This window comes from Podarcis melisellensis, assembly GCF_964234715.1.
Source record: "Podarcis melisellensis genome assembly, chromosome: 17".
NCBI classification, from domain to species: Eukaryota; Metazoa; Chordata; class Lepidosauria; order Squamata; family Lacertidae; genus Podarcis; species Podarcis melisellensis.
In genome coordinates, this window is record NC_138534.1 from 1,552,186 (window position 1) to 1,572,085 (window position 19,900).

General features: G+C 44.5%; 1 protein-coding gene across 3 annotated transcripts in view; it reads right to left on the bottom strand.

Moving 5' to 3' along the window:
* The window catches only part of DNMT1 (DNA methyltransferase 1), a 51,741-nt gene extending 39,222 nt beyond the window's left edge, over positions 1-12,519 (bottom strand). For all 3 annotated transcript variants that reach the window (XM_081895059.1, XM_081895060.1, XM_081895058.1), the window contains exons 1-7: positions 12,419-12,519; positions 7,717-7,759; positions 7,480-7,587; positions 5,213-5,489; positions 4,363-4,435; positions 3,286-3,388; positions 2,906-2,946 (exon numbers count right to left, since the gene is read on the bottom strand). In XM_081895059.1, coding sequence (XP_081751185.1) covers positions 2,906-2,946; positions 3,286-3,388; positions 4,363-4,435; positions 5,213-5,489; positions 7,480-7,587; positions 7,717-7,759; positions 12,419-12,465 — 692 coding nt within the window. In that variant the 5' untranslated portion in view covers positions 12,466-12,519. The remainder of the gene's footprint in view (positions 1-2,905; positions 2,947-3,285; positions 3,389-4,362; positions 4,436-5,212; positions 5,490-7,479; positions 7,588-7,716; positions 7,760-12,418) is intronic.
* Positions 12,520-19,900: the final 7,381 nt, after the last annotated feature.

Below are 19,900 nucleotides of genomic sequence, written 5' to 3' on the forward strand. Positions count from 1 at the left end.
AGCCTAAGGAATGAAAACAAAGCGCTTCTGACCTGGTTGGGATTCCTGATGTTCCTGGTCTCTAAACAATGGTTTTTCTGTAGGGTAATCAGTCTGAGGCCCTCTAGATAATTTAGGCTACAACCCCAACATCCGAGATTTGGCCATGCTGACTGGGCCTGACAGGAACTGTAGTCCAAAACATCTAGAGAGGACCAGATTCAGGGAAGGATCCGATTCTCTCCCCTGCACCTCCCACATGCAAATTTCTCCTTTCTTCCCATCACAGAGCTAACTAGTACATCTGTACAGATGTTTGAAGCTAGCCAAGGAGGAGTGGCTTTGTGTAATCCAAACACCCACTGCAGCCACTCTCCAAAATATGGAGATACTTCATTTCTCTCCTCATGCCAGAGGCAACATTTACAGGGCTTTTTTTCCCTTTTCATTTTTAGGAGTGCAACAGGGTTGCTTTTTCTTCAGACCAGACAGCCAGAGCTCAAAAGAACATGAACTATCACTGCTCCCACGGCACCTTTTATTTGCAGCTGGCAGAGGTGGGTGAGCAGCCAGCAGCTCTCAGCCCAGTTTCAAAAGCTTCCTGCAATAAATCAGTTTGAGCCTCCGGCAAGAACAACCCATTTCCCTTCCAGCTGCTTAATGGGGGGGGGGGGGAGAGAAGGGGCGAACTCCTTGCCTTTAACTCTTGCCACACCCAACACTGGCATGTGACCCTCAGGAAATCTATTTATCATCATCAGTATCATCATCATCACTATACTACTACAATTACTACATTTATATCCCCCCTTTCTTCCAAAGAGCTGGAGGTGGCATGTGTGGTTCTCACCCCTCTGCATTTTATCCTCACAACCATGTGAGGTGGGTTAGGCTAAGAGACTGGCCCAAGAGCTGCCAGAAAACATCATGGCTGAGTGGAAATTTCAACCCTGGTCTCCCACACCACCAGTGGCTTGAGTGTTGGATTAGACTCAGTCAAACCCACTGAAATAATGTCATGGTCAAGTGCAGGCATAGGCAACCTTGGCCCACCAGATTTTTTGGGACTACAACTCCCATGATCCCTAGCTAACAGAACCAGTGGTCAAGGATGATGGGAACTGTAGTCCCAAAATATCTGAAGGGCCAAGGTTGCCTGTGCCTGGCCAAGTGCCATTGATTTTGATGGGTCTTCTCTAAGCATGACTTAAGTTTGGCTCCATCACCCCTAGTCTGTAAACAGCAAACTGTCCTAGTCTCCTCAGGTAAATTGCTCTAGATTTTTGGAAACTGGATTGAGGGAGGGCCATAGGTAGGTAGATATTTGGACCTGGCCAATATGGCTAACTATTGCCCAGTCTCAAACCATCCATTATTGGGCAAGGTGACTGATCATGTGGCCGCTGAACAACTCCAGACATGCCTGGAGGATGTGGACCATTTGGATCCCTTCCAATCGGGGTTCAGGCCTCATCATGGGACTGAAACTGCCTTGGTCACGCTGGTCGATGATCTCTGGTGGGCTAGAGGCATAGGTGAAAGCTGTTTCCTAGTTCTGCTGGATCTCTCAGCGGCTTTTGATACCATCAATCATGACCTCCTTCTTGACTGACTAAAGGAGCTGGGAGCACTGTTATACAGTGGTCCGGCTCCTTCCTTTGGAACTGTGTGCAGAAATTGGTTGGGGAATGAGTGTTCAGACCCCTGGGCTCTCACTTGTGGGGTGCCTCAGGGTTCTGTCCTCTCCCCCATGCTTTTCAACATCTATATGAAGCCGCTGGGGGAGATTATCAGGGGGTTTGGGCTGAGTTTTCACCAGTATGCTGTTGATACCCAGACCTACCTCTCCTTTAAACTGAAACCAGTGAAGGCAGTGAATATCCTGTGAGTGTCTGGAGGCAGTTGGAGGATGGTTGGCAGCTAACCGATTGAGGTTGAATCCTGACTAAAAGTACTGTTTCTGGGGGACGGGCCAGATGGGTGTGGGGGACTCCCTGGTCCTGAATGGGGCAACTGTGGCCCTGAAGGAGTAGGTGAGCAGCCTGGGAGTCATTTTGGACTCACAGCTGTCCATGGAAGTGCAGATCAATTCTGTGTCCAGAGTAATGTCTACCAGCTTCGTCTGGTACACCAGCTGAGACCCTACCTGCCCACAGACTCTCTCACCAGAGTGGTGCATGCTCTGGCTATCTCCTGCTTATTGACATGCGCTCTACATGGGACTACCTTTGAAGGTGACTTAGAAACTACAACTAATTCAGAATGCGGCATGTAGAATGGTGACTGGGAGTGGCCGCCTGGACCATATAACACCAGTCTTAAAGAATATTCACTGGCTCCCAATACATTTCCGAGCACAATTCAAAATGTTGGTGCTGACCTTTATAGCCCTAAACGGCCTTGGTCATGTATACCTGAAGGAACGTGTCCACCACCATCATTCACTGAGGTCCAGCTCCGAGGGCCTTCTGGTGGTTCCCTCACTGCAAGAAGTGAAGCTACCGGGAACCAGGCAGAGGGCCTTCTCGGCAGTGGTGCCCGCCCTGTGGAATACCTTCGCATCAAATGTCAAGGAGATAAAGAACTACACAACATCTGAAGGCAGCCCTGTATCTGGAAGTTTTTAATGTTTGATGTTTTACTATGTTTTTATATGTGCTGCTAGAAACCCAGCTAGATTGGTGGGGAATAAATATTATTATTATTATTATTATTATTATTATTATTATTATTATTATTATTATTATTAGCTATCATTTTCTGTGGTGGTCATGTGTCGTAAATGTTTCGTTTTGGCCTAAGTATGTTCCCAAAAACAAAAAGAGTGTGTTGCTTTTCGTATCCATTGATGAAAATGGTTACATTTCTTGCTAGCAAACATACATGCAGAGAAAGCTGATGAGATCTCATGCACCCAGTCACTTACCCTTCTTTGGCTTCTATTTTGATTCTTTTCTCATCTTGTTCCTTGAGAGCAAAAAGGAAGATGGTATTGAGAAGAAAGAAACATTTTCTCTTTCTTTAAAATTAGGTGTGAAGTATTAACCTTCTAGGGCAGCCTTCACCACCCTGGAAGCCTCCAGGTGCTCCCATCAAGCTGACAGGAGCAGCAGTCAGTCCCAAACATCTGGAGGGCACCAAGCTGGCAAAGGCTTTTCAAGGGTCCATAATTTATCCCCACTCCAGGGTGAAACAGCAATATTAAATCCAAAATTCCAAATGCAAGTGAGAATTCAGAAGTTCCATGCACACATTTCAAGCATTCTGGTGGTCGTGGAGTATACTAGTAAAGCAATCAGCATTTACCTTATCTCCAGGCTGCTGCTGCTCCTCTTCCTCCTCCTCATTTTCTACACTAATTTCTTGTTTCAGGTCTCCATTCACTTCCTCAGATTTGCGTTTATTGGATCTATTGCAAAAAGGAATTAATTTAGGTAACATTATTTTGACAAGATGTTCACTGTGCTTATTAATGAAGGTGGAAAGCTAAGAAAAAATAAATGGGTTTTAACTTTACAAACCATGTTCAGATAACGCAGCATGAATTGGATAGCCATGGAAATGTGACATTTTAATTTAATTCTTTTAATTGATTTTTATTGAAATTGATCAAATATACATTTCCATCATTAAATATCCACCATTGTAGCCATACATTCATCAACTTCCCTCCTTCCCCTTCCAGGGTTCTTTAAATTTTCCCATATTTCCTGCATATTCTAAGAACAAAAAAAATCCATTTTAGTCATCGTTGTCCGCCCCCCCCCCGGCAATTATCTCTCTCTACTGTGTGTTATACTATTGAATTTACCTTAATGCTGCTAACATTTTCACTTGCTTTACAGTTATTTTCCAAATATTCCACAAAATCTTTCCACTCCTCTTTATATATAGTCGTACCTCGGAAGTTGAATGCCTTGCAAGTCGAACCTTTTGGCTCCCGAACACCACAAACCCGAAAGTGAGTGTTCCAGTTAGTGAATGTTCTTTTGGAACCCAAATATCCGACGCGGCTACCTGCAGCCAATCGGAAGCCACGCCTTGGTTTCCAAATGTTTTGGAAGTCGAACGGACTTCCAGAACGGATTCTGTTCAACTTCCGAGGTACGACTGTACTTGATCTTCTTGCTCTCTTATTCTTGATCTCCAACAGAGGTCCACTTGCCTGATGTTTCTTTCCCCAGGTCACCTGGCTGCTCCGTGTCTCACATGAACACCTGTACCGTTCAGTGCTCAATGTTAACCACCTTGATGTAAGTGGTAATGAGGCAATCAGAGAAAAGGTGGCAGCAGTATGGGGGATGAGAGTCAAATAAGCAAAATAATCTTTAAGAAAAACCCACAAAAGAACAGTCACACCAGGTTTACACACAACCTACTCACCCTTTGGAAAACATAGCTACTATGGTTGGTTGCTTGCCAGAACTACGGGTGATCCTTGAACTGCTTGGGGATTCTGCAGATTAATTTTAAAAATAGAATCAGTTGCAGTTACCATACATTAAAGGTTTCTGCTGCTTTCAAAGTGCTTAAAGCAGATTAGATTCCCCGCCCCCCAGCCAAGCCCATCTTCTATTACCAACTGCAGAATCTTAATCTGAAACAGACTTGAAGGATAGACTTGCTTGCATATATTCCTTACAAAGAGCTTGCCATCACTATCTGCAGCAGCCTTCCCCAACACAGTGCCCTCCAGATGTCACAGGACCCTGATGCTTTCACCAAAGGGAAAGAAAAATAAAAAGGGAAGGGACTAAAAATGTTCATTATCAGGCTTGTTGAATTTTGAAACAGAATTTGCATTCTCAAAATCATCATTGTCGTCGTCATCACTTCCTATTTTCCTTTTTCTTTAAAAAAAAAAGGGTTCATGCTCTTAAAGCAGGATGAAAATCTATCTGTATGCAAGGAGACAGCAAGCCAATGCATGAATAGGAGCTAGGAGCAGATCCTGCAGATGGCTCATTTGTCCAGGCTGAACGTAAATGAGAACCTGCAATGCTCCGCTAATAAAACTAGTCAAAGGCCAACCTCTGGCAAACAAGTCTACAGAAGTAACTATGCTACATCTGCCCTCATTTATTTGAAACCTAAATAGTAAGTGGGAGTGGGGAGAGAAACACCCTCAATTTCCAGAAGGCTTTGGCTTTCCTGCCCTTTATGCTATGTATCCAGAGTCAAAGTAGTGGAGACTCCCAAGAGCCATGTTAAAGCAAGTCTCTAAATGACGTACTTCTGTTCTCACTGTTGGACTTGCTCTTCCTACCCCTGCGGGCTTTGGGCACAGAGGGGGAGGCCAATGGTGTGGAGGAGCAAGACGATGCTGCCTCCTCCACCTCCATGGTGCTGTCCTCTTCTCCCTTGCTGCTTCTTCTCTCAGGCTCTTCATCACTGCCATAGGCACCATTTTCTGTACAGCCGTTGGGCTTCTGGCCAAGCTCCAGGCTATCTCCATTCTCCAAAGCGAGTTCTTGGTGGAGCAAGGTTTTGACTTTGGCCAGGTACAGTTCCTGCAGCAAAGGGAAAGAGGAACAGGCTGAGTGCAGTGCACATATTCTGGGCACATCAATGGACTTTGCAGAGGAGGAGGGGGGAGATAAGAAATTCTAAGATCCTGGTTCCACCTGCTGCGTCTTTCTTCCGGGAGCAAAAGAGGAAAGACGCAACCTGCCAGCTCCAGTGAAGGCAATTTGAGCTGCCAATACATGGTGGATGGGGAGCCAAGACGTATCGGCAGCTCAAAATGTCTGAAACCGATAGTGCAATATGAATGCCATACCGGTTTCAGACAATAAATTGGATTATCGCCCAGCTGTGGAACACAGTGGACAATCTGTCGATGCTCCTTTACAGCAGATGAACTGCCTGGCCAAGATATAAATCACAAATCTACACATATATCCTTTCACTCACACAATATTTTTGACATGCAATAGCATGATAAGTATGCTGCCAACCGTCCCGAGATGTATAGATGTAGGGTGGTATACAAAATTTAATAATAATACCCCCACACACACACTTATTCTTACAGCACAACACTATAGAGTCTACATGCCAGGCCAGAGTATGAAATCAGTGTTAGAAACAGATACAAAGGCTGGGAGCTAAATGGCACCTTAAACCTAGGTTATGGGTGCAACAATTGAATGCCTAGGCACACTTTTTATAACAAGAATACAAGGCTGAAAATGAACTGCAGCTAAAATCTCATATTTATGTTTCACGTTGTCTAGTTCTCATCTGAAGATTTCAAAAAACAAAGCCATGCTTCCCCTGCCCACCCCCTGATGTTCTTAAGAGGGTCTCTTCTCCAGGCTTCAGAGAGTGGCCGGAAGTGGGAAGGCAGAAAATGGTCCTCCTTTCCTTCCACTCTGCAGTTTTAATCTGAAATCTTAGGTGCAGTACTGCACCCAGAGCTCAGAAACTGCTCAAGCTAATGAAATTACCAGTCACAAAATGCGCCGAGAATAATGGGAGTTTCAAACACTGTGTGAAATAGCCCTTAGCCTACAATGCAATGATCTGGCTCAGTGTCCTTGAATATGTATAGAAAAAGACAGGCAGAAATCTATTGTTTTGGCAATTGTCTCAACAGAATACTGTGGAGTTATCATCCTAGTTATGATACTAATGCAGAGTCATACAATTTAGCACAATCTAGGCAGTGTTTCCCAACCTTGTGCCTCCAGCTGTTTTTGAACTACAATTCCCATCATCCCTGACCACTGGTCTTGCTAGCTAGGGATGATGGGAGTTGTAGGCCAAAAACATCTGGAGGCCCAAGGTTGGGAAACACTGATCTAGAGCAATCTATGGAATTTACAATCTGCCTTAAATTAAGAAAAAACAATTTACATAAAGCTAGGAACCATGTGGCTTCTGGGACTTGTGTTCTAGACGCCAAAACAATTGTCTAGGGGCCATTTTAATTCTGCTGCCATGCTACCACATAGACCACCTAATTCGTCCTACAGCAGCAAGCAATCAATAAAATCAATCAATATTATTATTATTATTATTATTATTATTATTATTATTATTATTATTATTATTTTGCTGCCAGGTGCATCAGGTGGTCTGCAGGGAAGTGTGGCACCGAAAGACAAGTCTTTTGCTGCCACGTTACCCCACAAACCATCTGATCTGCCCAGCAGAATATGTGTGTGTGTGTACACAAATAAATACATACATATATATATACACACACACACACATATATACATACATATATATATATATATATATATATATATATATATATATATATATATATATATATATATCTGTTCCCCACTGCTAGCTAGATCAAGAGTGAATGAAGTTATTATCTCCCCACCTGAAAAATAGAAATAAATGAGTTGATAACTGCAGCAAACTGGAGAACCTTTCTCATTTCAGAAATCATCCCCATCCAACTGGGAAGGCAGGCACAGTCAAACCCACAGAATGGTATCTGAATGGAAGAGGAGGAACTGACCCATCCCTATAATTACCTACCTCTGAAAGCTCCTCTTTGTGAAACTTGGTCTCCAGGTCTTTCAGTTGATTCTGAACATCGGCTTGCAGGAAGCCATGCATCAGACTCAGTTTTTCCTTAACACATTCCTAAAGACAGACAGAGAGGCAGACAGACAGCATATTAAACTGGCAACTCACACCTTCTCAGGGGGTGGCTGCAAGGAGGCACTGGCATGACTCTCCATTAAAAGGGGGAGGGGACACTCATGCACTCACTCTTTCACCAAGACCATCTTCATCCCTTTCTAGATCTTTTAGCCTGTTTAAAAAACAAACAAAAACAAACACAGTTCCTCATTAGGAAACAGCCTCTTACAAGGGAGCTTCAGAGGGCTGAGACAGGTGGTATTTCACCTCCTGGATGACACTGGGGCAGGGAAGGGGGAAAGAGGGGCTTGGCAGCAGTATGTGGGACACCAACACACACACGTCTCCCTGCTGCCCTCATGCCTGGGCAATAGGACTCAGGGGGAAGCGGCGTTTATTGGCAGAAATGGAGAACCTGACCCCTCCAGATGTCTCAGATTCTTTTATCTGCACCATGTCATCTGTCAATAGTACCCAAGAGCCACCTGGCTTACTGCAGAGAATAAGGAGATACCTAAGTTGGCTGAAAGAATAAAATGTTACTTCCATCTCCCTTATTCTAGCCCTGTTAATGGCTGTGGCTGGGTTGGCATCACTTGGTTAGCCTCACCTCGAGAAAGAGAAATCAATACATTTCCACGGAGTGAGAAAATGGATGTCTCCCTCAGCTGACACGAGAATTTGGTCATCCAAGCCCAGGAAAGACAAAGAACCCGGGAAGAAGTCAAGCATGCCTTAGCATTCCATGCTGTTATTTGTTTTTGGTTGAGGGGGTGGTTTCCTGGTACGCATCCAAAGAGAAACATTTTGCCTCAATGGAGTTAAGGAATTAGTCAGTTTCTGAAAAATTTGGTCCTGTTCTTACAGGCATGTGTGTCTGTACACTGTGTACACTCACAGTCTGTACACTGTGAGCCAGTGTAGTGCAGTGGTTAAGAGCGGTAGTCTCGTAATCTGGGGAACCAGGTTCGATTCCCCGCTCCTCCACCTGCAGCTGCTGGGTGACCTTGGGCCAGTCCCACTTCTCTGAAGTCTCTCAGCCCCACTCACCTGACAGAGGGTTTGTTGTGGGGGAGGAAGGGAAAGGAGAATGTCAGCCGCTTTGAGACTCCTGAAGGGGAGTGAAAGAACTCTTCTTCTTCTTTGTTGTTGCTTTATTTGCCATATTCACTAAAATGGCAATCCAACAAAACCATTCTGAGGGAAGAATTGGAATTGAGTGGGGTAGAAACCTATATAGAAAGATTATCCCCTAGAATAGCTGGGGTGGGGGTCTAGAGTGCTCAATTTAGGGAGGAAATCCATGCTACTGCCCACCCCTTCACAGACCCACAAACTGAGAGCATGTTCTAGCTGGCTAGCAAGGATTATTTCAGATCTGTGGAATGCTTCCCTAATTTCCCAGGAAGAGTTGGCGGCGGCGGGGGGGGGGGGGGGAGTGAGCCAAAGCCAAGCTCAGCCCTTCAGAGGCAGCACCTAGACCAGGGCAAGCCAGCCAGCACGTCCTGCAGGACATTGTTTGACTACAACTCCCATTCATCCCTGACCAATGGCCAGGCTTGCTGGGGCTGATGGAAGTTGAAATCCAACAATATCCAGATGTCACCATGTTGGCTACCCCTAACCTAGACCCACAGCTGCCTACCCAGAGGGAAGCAGCAGTGGGGTTGCTGACATGCCAATTTGGGTTGGAGGGAAGGAATGGGTTCCACTGATGAAGGCCAAGGGAGAGATGAATCGTAGAATTATAGAGTTGGAAGGGACCACGAGGATGATCTAGTCTACCCCCTGCAATGCACATAGAAAACCTGCTTCCCTCTGGTCACCCCCTTCCTATACTGATGTATCTGTATTTGTGGATTCACACAGAGACCTTAGGCTTTGAATTCCACTTCCCCCAAAATCTATGTGTCCTCTTCTCAAGAGTCAAACATTTCCAGCTGGAAGCCAGAAATCTACAAAATGACATATGAAAGTTTTCCCTCAAAGCACATGATTAAGCAGAGGCCCCAGCTACATACAGGCACCAATATGTTCCAGAAAGCAACTCTGGAGACCCTCTTCTGCACTTTCTGTCCTTTCCTGATGTGTACAGACACACATGCCTTTGCATTCTAGAAAGGGTTGCCGAATCATAAATATAAAATGAAGCTTAGAATAAGCAAACCATGGGCTTCCCTCTCCCAGCTGTCTCTCGCACCAAATAAAATCTTATTTCAGTTCATGCAGCTGAATGTCCCACAGAATGTCCCATTGCATATTTTTCCAGCAACCCACCCCCATTATTTTAAAGCCAATTTAAAAATCAATTAATGAGGTGACCTCTATTTCCAGAAAAGGAGTCCGGGGTGTTGCGGCAGACAAAGTGCTTCTGCACCCAGTGCCTTTGCCTGTTCTCACACTCCATGGGGAAGTGAGTGCCAGACCTCAGGGCAAACAGCGGATGGGAGTCCGTTCCTCTCAAGCCCACCAAGGAATTCTGAGGATGGTTTAACCCCCACCATTCTCATTATCTTTATCTGCTTCTCCCTGCAATGTCAAGGGAGTCGTCCATTCCTGGCACAAAATGGAAATGCTGCTAAAATACAAGTACTTCCAATGCCTTCTCTCCTTGGGGAAGAATCTCTTTGAAGGCTCTTGAGAGAAGCTGCCAAATCTGAATTATTTTTTCCTCAAATTTGCCATTATCAGACGTAATCAACAAACTGCCTAACTCTGAATGTATAACTTGCTTAAGGTCAACAATGCAAATCTACTGGGCCAAATTCAGAATCCTAAGAAATGCCACCTACCCACAACCCCTTGCCAAAGAGAAACAGAAGTCTGAACTGTTAGAATAGAACTTACAGGCAGAGCACTTGGGCTGAGCTGCTGGCCCAGAATCCCTCACTCGGAAGCTCCCTTCCATACGAAAGCACCATAGACCAAACTTGTGTGCAAGGCAACACAGAGATGGAAAATAATGGAAGCTGAAGAGGTTTTGTTTGAGAACATGTTGCTGTGTTGAACAAGAGTCTACCATCAGCTCCTCCTCTTCCAAGAATGATATGTTCCCATTGAGGGCAGACAATCGAAAAATGCGGAAAGGGAGAAAATAGTTTAGGAAAATCCCAGAGCTGAAGTTTAGAGCCACCACTGGCTCTCATAAGGGAAAGGCAAGCGAGTTCCTCCCAGACTGTTGACTCCAGACAACAGCAGAGAAGCAGCTGCTGCCCGCCTGCACTGCTCTGAGAGGGCGACTCGGGAAGTAGATAGGCAAACAGATGCACCATGCGGCACAAGCTACAGCCTCACAACCATTCACAGCTGTAATGGTGGGCAAACTGCACATACTAGAGCCTTCAAGGTGGAAAGCAGGCTGAAGAAAGGAAAGAAATGAGAAATAACCATTTCCTTCTTTCGGTCTGCATGGCTGTGCAAAGGCTAGCTTGCTTACTTTCCAGATTCCATTTTGCAATCGGGCCCAAAGGACCACCTAGGTTGGCTCTGAGAGCAGGAACACAGAGACATGACAGACCCTGAGCTACAACAGCACCCTATAGAACAAGGATTACATGGCTATTTTCCATCTGAGAGAGAAAAGTGAAAGTTAGAAAACAGAAACAATGATGTTGATAAATATTTGCTACCAACAATTTCAGAAATAAGATCAAAAGCTCAAAAATAAGTTGAGAACAGTAAAGGTGTGCAGCGTTACTTCAGTGTAAAGAAGCAACTGGCATCCTCTAGGTGGGAGGCTAGGAAGAAATCCCAATGGGGCAAGAGAGGGCAGCGCCTACCTCCCATCCCAGACCCAACCTGTTTTGGCAGCAGAGCACAGATGTCAGTTTCAGAAGCAGCAAGCAGAGGCACTTCGACAAAGGAAATTGTTTTGAACAGATTAGGGAAATAGACAGCTACTACTATGTGGAATGACAGGTAGGCGGGATTAGACCTGGGTGGGGGAGCCCACCCAAAAAACACCTCCCAAGGGGAGCGGAGGGAAGGGCTCCACTGAAACGCAGCGGGCATTAGAAAGCGGAGAACCAAGCAGCCACTGCAAGCTCGTGGCTGCCAATGGCGCCAACCCACCAAGGCGTTTGCCCGGGCTTCCGCTTAACCCTTCCCCTCAAGAGGCACATTCCCGCCAAGCCAGGCTTTCCACTGGAAACGCTCCTCCATTTCCTGTCTCAGGTGCCAGGGGGGGCACAGGGAGAGAAGGGGGCCAGTGAGCCCCCGGAAAACTGAAGGGCCGCTTTTGGCTTCTCTGCTGGTTCTCCCCTCTGCACCCCAAGGAAAGGCAGGTTGGCTGCAGGAAAAGTGACTCCTCTTCCTCCGCACACCGTCGCTGCTTTTGGAAAACCCTAGCAGAGAATTAGTCACCTTCATTCCCCAGAAGAAAAGTTGGGGCAGCAGCCCCTTCGGAAGGGAGGGGGCGCAGGGAGCGGAAAGTTGAGAATGAATTCCTCGGGGAGATTCACCGACAGCTGAAGCCCCTTCGAGGTGTGATTTGACAGCCACAGCACCGCAGGTCTAGGAACACCCCTCAATTGTGCATTAAAAGGGAACGCGCCTTCCTTGCTGGGACGCTGCAATTCCCGCAGGGGGAGAACTCGCCCCCCCCAGTAAGGCGGGCCTCCGCGCAGGCGAGGCTCCCTCCCGCCGCCCCCCCCCCCAGGAGACCAGAGTCCGCCTTTCGGGAAACTTTCCTTGGAAGGCTCCTCGGCCGGGAGGACGCGGGGGGGGGCGCCCCGGCCTCGGCGGGAGAAGGCGCCCCCTCGGGAAAGGGGCTGGGGACCCCCCGGCGGGGCGGGGAAGCGCCTCCCCCCCCCGCGAGGGGACCCGCACTCACCGCCGGCGCAGCTCCTCCGGGGTCAGCGGGGCGGCCCGGGCGGGCATCGGGGCAGCGAGGCGGCAGCAAGGCGGGCGGGCGGGCGGGGAGGGGAGACGGATTCGCGCGCGCGCGCCGGGAGGGAGGGAGGGGGCGGGACCCAGGCAGACCATCCGGAGGAAGGGGCGGGACTTGGCCGGCCGCCACTCACCGAGAGGGAGGAACCAAGGGGGGGGAGGTACCAGTCTCCTTTCTGTCTGTCTGCGTGCGGCAGATGGGGGAGCCGAGGCGGGCGGGAAATGCAGGCGCCCCAGCCCCGTCTTCCCGAGGCTCCTGCCAGGCTTCCGAGGGCGGCGCCGAGGCTGCACTGGCTGTTCCGCGGCCGGCGGCTCTGGCGACGCGGCCCCGGGGCCCGAGGCGGCAGGGGCCGCAGATCGCCGAAGGGAATAACCCCCCCCCGGCCCTGTGCGGGGTGAGGCGCCTCTCTCTGGCCCTGCGGCTCCTCTCCCGGGAAGGCGCCTCAGGAAAAATAAGAAACTTTTTAAAAAAAGGAATAAAAAATCCCCTGTAATTATTCCCCCCCCACTGTGTCGCTGTATTTTTATGTCTCTACTATTTCTGTTTCCTCCTTTACCCTGACAGTCATAAGGTTTTATAGGATATAGAAAGTTCTAGCAATTCATCTTTTACTCAGACAGAAGTTTTAAAAGTCCCGTTTTTTTCTTCAGCTAAAAACACAAATTTTAAAGACAGTTATAAAACAGTATCAATCCACAGTATTTATGGTTTGTTTTCTTCAACCTCTTGTAAAGCCCTCCTATTATCTACTTTCGGGAAATTTAAAATCTTTTAACCAACCAAGTCTCCCTCCTTTCTTCAGATTCTTCAAAAAGCCGTTAATCCATATTTAGAATAATCCACCAGGCTGTCTGATTCAAACATACAAACTTTAAAAGCAGGAGATTATAAAGCAAAAATATGTTGTTGTTTAGTGGTTTAGTCAGGTCCGCCTCTTGGTGACCCCCTGGACCAGAGCACGCCAGGCACCTCTGTCCTCCACTGCCTCCCGCAGTTTGGTCAAACTCCTGCTGCTAGCCTCGAGAACACTGTCCCACCATCTCGTCCTCGGCCGTCCCCTTCTCCTTTAAAAAAGAAAAGAAAAACGCTACCCTGCTTCAAAACCATTTCCAGCTTCTGTCAGTCTCAAAAGAAACCTTCATTTTTTTTAGATAGTTCTAAAAATATTTTCAGACAATTCCCAATATTAAATATTGTTTTTTTAACTCCACCCTTGCAGTGCCTGCCTCTTTTGGTTCAGAAGATGAAAAGGAGCAAGAGAAAGAAAAATGTTTCTTAATATCAATCAATCCACAAAGTCCACGTCCTGCTTTCTTCTCTTTACCTTCCCCAATGTCCAGTTTAATTTAAGTCATTTTGCAAACTTGCCAGAGAGTGTTAGGATTCTTGCCCTGTGCTTGCAGTCACGGAATTGTTTTTCTCACATGACAGTGTATGTTTTCATTCCACATAGTGGGAAGTGATGGAGACAGGATGTTTGTATTACTGTGTTCTGTGATGTGGAACTATTATCTCTTTCTCTTTGCTGTCTGATGAGAAAGAGGAAGAGCTGAGTCAGAATGCTCTGAGTGTATTACATGTAAATAAAGGAGTTTAGCCAAAATGCTGTGCTGCTGAGTCTGTCACGCGAACTGCCAATACTCTGCAGAATCCTGAAGTGTGCTGATACTTCTTGATATCAGCCACTGTGATGTTTGGGCTCTAGAAAGCTTTTGAAGCTCCCAAACGATGGACCAGGAGGGAGAGAACATGCCAGCCGGGCATGTGTCTCTGTCGGATGCCTATTCGTGTGTAGGACGTTCCTGACAGAGAGTACTTATAAAGTCTAAAAATAATGCATCCGGTCTTTCCTTGATGCACGTTTTTAGCTCAGTTCATGTACTGGAATGCTTATTAAAAAGACTATTAGCGGGTATTTATTCTTTTGTCAGCCCCTGCAGATTTTACTCCATGCCAGCTCTGCAGGCGGGGGGAGGGAGGGGAGGGGACATAACCGGGCTCCTGAACCCCATAGGGGTGCCACAGAAAGAGAACTGTGGACTCAAAAAGCTTGAAAACCTCTGCTATAGACCATGTTCTCTTACACTAGCCCTATTACCAGCATGCTCGTGCAAAGATTATTGCCCCATTGCTTAGAATAATACCCTGAAGTTCAAGTTTGGAATTGTTCAGGAAACAGAAAACCAAACATCAGAAAGAGCGATAGTTGAGACAAAAAATACAGCGACTCTGGTGGGAAAAATAATTACCGGGGATTTGTTTTGTTTGTTTGTTTTACATTTGTTATTTTTCATTAAGCACCTTCCCAGGAGAGGAGCAACAGGATCATCTGTTGGAATTTTGAGGAAATCACAAGTACTGATTCTTATTTTATGGAAATTGAAAATTTAAGACAATAATTATGATGATGATAAGTTTTGTATTTTGAACTTTAATAATTCAACTCATAACATTATGGCTAACACAGCAAAAAGGCCACCTTCAAGCCCAACAACTACTCCAGGTCAGAGTAAAGGTTCAATCGCAGAAAGGTAAACAAAGTCAGACCTGATAACAACTTTATTAGAAATTAGGAAAGAAGCTTTGCGCAGTGGCAGTATCGTAGCCAATGAGGTTAATCCGAGGCGCGATTATTGCTAATTGAAAACTTTTCCCAATACCCCGCCATGACGACTTGAAATCTAGTCGGCAATGGCAAAAAAAAAAAAAAAAAGAAATTAGGAAAGAAATGAAAAGAGGTATACAGGGACTGGAACAGAAAACCTCAGCAGTTGCAAATTTACAGTGGTACCTCAGCTTACATACGCTTCAGGTTACAGACTCTGCTAACCCAGAAATAGTACCTCGGGTTAAGAACTTTGCTTCAGGATGAGAGCAGAAATCATGCTCTGGCGGCACAAAGGCAGCGGGAGGCCCCATTAGCTAAAGTGGTGCTTCAGGTTAAAAACAGTTTCAAGTTAAGAACGGACCTCTGGAACAAATTAAGTACTTAACCCAAGGTACCACTGTATAACAGAAATTAAAGATTTGTCACATAAAACATTAGAATTGGAAAAACAGTGCAGACATTAAAGGCCAAAACTTCATATTTGGAGGAATCTTCCAAGAAACTACAAGTGAAAATAAGAGGGAGCAAGAGAGGATGAAAGAAGACGTGGAGACATGATGCAATGAACAGTCACGATGTGATGGTGGTTCTGGAATTAAATTAAAAAAAACTTCACTTTTCGATTAAGAAGCGTTCTAGAGGATTTGCTGGAAGAAATAAGTGAAAAAATAATAAAAGAACTTGCTAACCTGATTGAATTAGAAGAAGAGGTCAGTGCAGCAGTGGACAAATTTTTCCATGTGAAATCTAGATATGCAAAAGCAAACAAAAAACTGAGGGATTGTATGGTTATTTTTAACTTGAAAGGAGTTAAAGAAAGAGTAATGCAAATGTACTACCAAAAGAACCTCCAGATTGATGGCCAAAAAATAATAATTTTGAAAGAAATTCCAATGAGATTGCTAAAGAAAAGAGCAAATTATATTTGTCGGATGCACTGAGATATAATAAAATCCCCTTCATTGGGAATACCCAGAATGTCAGGGACGAACCAGGGGTTTCAGGTTTCCCAGAGGGAGGGGGAGCCTGGGAGCAGAAGAAGTGGATGAGGTGCCCGAGGGGGAGGGAGATAATGAGGAGAGAGTGATTGGAATAAGCCGAGAGCAGGAAGCAGGAAGGGCTAGGGAGCTGGGAAGTTCACAGGAAACGCAAGGGTTAAGCTCGAGCTCAGAATTGGGGGCTCTTGCGAGGCATGTGGAAAAGAGGAGGGCTGAAAGGAGGTGGGAAACTTTGTTATTTTATGAGCTGTTGGAGGGGCAAATGCAGGCCTCAGCAGAGATCTGAACTGAGTGACTCTGATGGATGATAACGATGTGCTAATGACACGTTGTAAATACTGTAATTAAAGACTATAAAAACGTCGAGAGGCTCCCATGGTGTTTGTGGTGAAGAGAGAAGCCCTCAGCTCTGATACAGAAGGAGTATATTTTACATATAAAGGGAGAAAACAAAGGTGTCAGGATCCTACAGAAGCAGACAAATTATGGAGAATATGTGGGAAAGAGCTAGAAGGCGAAAAGGCATTTGGACTGTGTAAAGGGAATTGGGGTTGCTCGTGCGTAAGTGCCCGCTGCTCTAGGCAATGTTGTCTGGCTAAACTTTTCCCTGGCTGAACAGCACTTTCTCTGTGGCTGTGTCAGTCACTGGCAGAATCCATCAGTGGGCGTTTCCTGAACTTCTTCCAAGTCGCCGCCTAGCCTCCCTGCGCGGAAGTTTTCTGCGCAGAGTGGGTGTGGCCAGCGGAGGTCCTGGGCTCTCCCCGCTGGTCTCTGTGGAAGAGTCTTGGAGCCATCTCTCCGAAGTCCTTCCCGGCTCCCTTTTCTTCCTGATGTCACGCTGATTTCCTTCCTCCAAGGAAGTGTTCCCTCTCTCCCGGCTGGGCCCTTCTCCTGCATCGCTAGGGAGCCTTACCTCCACTCTTGGCTCCGATGGCAGTTCCCTGACAGACTGGAAGCAGTACAGGAAGAATAAGACCTGACAAAAGTCGAGGTGAAAGAAAAATAAAGAATAAGATGGCATTGAAAATCTTAACCTGGAATGTAGATGGACTGAATAGTAAAACTAAAAGAAATAAGATCAAACATGGTGAAGAAATTAAATCTGGATGTGATCAGCCTCCAAGAAACACATATTGCGAAGAAACATAGAAGAATTCTGATTAACAAAAGATTGGGAAAGGACTTTGTAACCTCTGACATAACAAACAAAACAAAAAAGCATTGTAATGTATTTAAAGCCAGAGTTGGGCCCCGAAACCACTATTTAACGATGAGTTGGGCCCCGAAACCACTATTTAACAATGAATAAGGAAGAATAAAAAAATATTGTTAATTGGTGTGGGTGCACCAAATGAGGAAAAAAACCTTATTTTTATAAGAGACTTGAAGTAATTTAAATCAAGAGACAGATTTAAAGGTTGTTTGGGATGTGAGTAAAGCGGTAATGCAGGGCTTTCTCATACAGCAAAACACATACCAAAGAAAGAAAAGAGCAGAAAAACAAGACATTTTAGAAGAAATGAAAATAAAATAAAAGAAAAATAATAAACTCCCCACAAAAAAGGAAACAGTGAAAGATATTGCAAACACAGTTTTCAAAAATAGTAAATCAGGAAATAGAGTGGAGGATTAAATATTTAAAACAGAAACACTTGGAACAGGGCAATAAGTCTGGAAAACTATTATTTTGCTAGGCAAATAAAGAAGAAACAAGAAAAAACAAGAAAAAACTATTATTTTGCTAGGCAAATAAAGAAGAAACAAGAAAAAACTTGTATTAACAAAATATATATATAGGAGGAAGAGTTGTGGAAAATCCGGAAGAAATAAGAGATCAATTTGTGAGCTATTTTACAGAACTATATCGAGCTAAACAAGGTGATATACAAGAAATGGGGAAATATTTAGAAGACAGTGGAATACCTAAGATAGCAAAAGACAAAATGACATTTCTGAATGGTCTGATGACAATGATGGAATTACAGCAAGCAATATTATGGGTAAAAGCAGGGAAGGCACCTGGACCTGATGGACTTTCAGCAATGTACTATAAAAACTTACAAGATTACCTATTACAACCATTAAAAGGTATTATGAATATGACTTTAAATACAGGAAAGCTCCCAGAATCCTGGAAGTGTGCATGTATAACTAATTCCTAAGCAAGACAGAGACCCAGAGTTGCTTAAGAATTATTGACCTATATCTGTGTTGAATAATGATTATAAACTTTTTGCAGGCATATTAATTAATAGATTGAAAACTGTATTAAAAGATTCATCAACATCAGGCAGGGTTTCTTCCAGGAAGACAAATGAAAGATACCATTAGGAACGTAATTGATGTAATACAATATTTAGAAGTGAGAAATGAAAAGCAGGCAGCCTTAATGTTTTTAGATGCAGCGAAAGCATTTGACAAAGTCTCCTGGGACTTTATGTTTAAAGTTTTGGAACACAGTGGTACCTTGGGTTACAGACACTTCAGGTTACAGACTCCGCTCACCCAGAAATAGTACCTCGGGTTAAGAACTTTGCTTCAGGATGAGAACTGAAATTGTGTGGCGGCGGCATGGCAGCAGCGGGAGGCCCCATTAGCTAAAGTGGTGCTTCAGGTTAAGAACAGTGTCAGGTTAAGAACAGACCTCCAGAACGAATTAAGTTCTTAACCCGAGGTACCACTGTATATGGGTTGTGGAGACACTTTTATCAAAGGAGTTAAGGCAATATATACTGAACAGTCAACAAAATTGATAGTAAATAATGTGTTTACGGAGAATTGTAAAAAAGCCCAACCAAAAACCTAATGGGATTAGAGAAGGCTGTCTGCTGTCAACTTTATTATTTTTATTTGTTTTAGAAGTTTTGGTGCAAAGAATAAGAGGTAATCAAGAAATTAAAGGAATAAGGGTGGGGACAGAGACAATATAAACTAAAAGTATTTGCTGCTGATGTGGTGATATTGATTCCAAAAGCATTAGAAGAGATTTAATTTTTTTGAGAAATAGTAGGTCTTAACATTATCAAAGATAAAACCAAGCTTCTGTTAAAGTTGCAAAACAACGAAGCACGGAACGATGGAAAAATTTCTGGAACAATAATGGGATATCAGCTCTGTCCAAGGCATGACGGATAACAGCAACAACCGGGGAAAACACAGACATAATATCTTACAAGGACAGGAAGAAACACCACGGACAAAATAATTGCCACACACAGGAAGAACAAGGTAATGCTTGAGTTCCTCACTTGTTTTATAAATCATTTAATGTGTCAACATGAATAGAAGTTATTAATGTTGCAGTTGTTGTATGAGGAGGGATGATGATGATGACGACGACTGGAATGTAATTGAGATTAACAAGATTTTGGAACACAGAAATAAAGAAAATAATCAAATCTAGCACTTGGGCCCCCACTTTATTTAAATTATATAATTTGATATTTGAATGATTGATATTAATAATTGTATTATAAATTGGTATTGTTATAATGAGGCTGTTATTGGACTGTAATTGTAAATTAATAAAACTAATAAAAATATTATTTAAAAATGAAAACTGTGTAGCGTATAGAAATGTGTTAAGAGAGGAAAGTGGAGAATTCAAATTAAAAGTGTTTAAGGATTTATCAGGAATGTTAACAACTTGGTTACAATATAATCAGTTGAATGAAGTGTTTAAAAAGGATATGAAAAGAGGGTTTTTTGGGGGGAGATATCTCGAAAAAGACCTGTTAGACTGTACAGTGGAAGCTTGTTTTGCGACCAGGATCTGTTCCGGAGCCGAAAAGGCTCCCCCATGGGGAACAGATTAAGCAC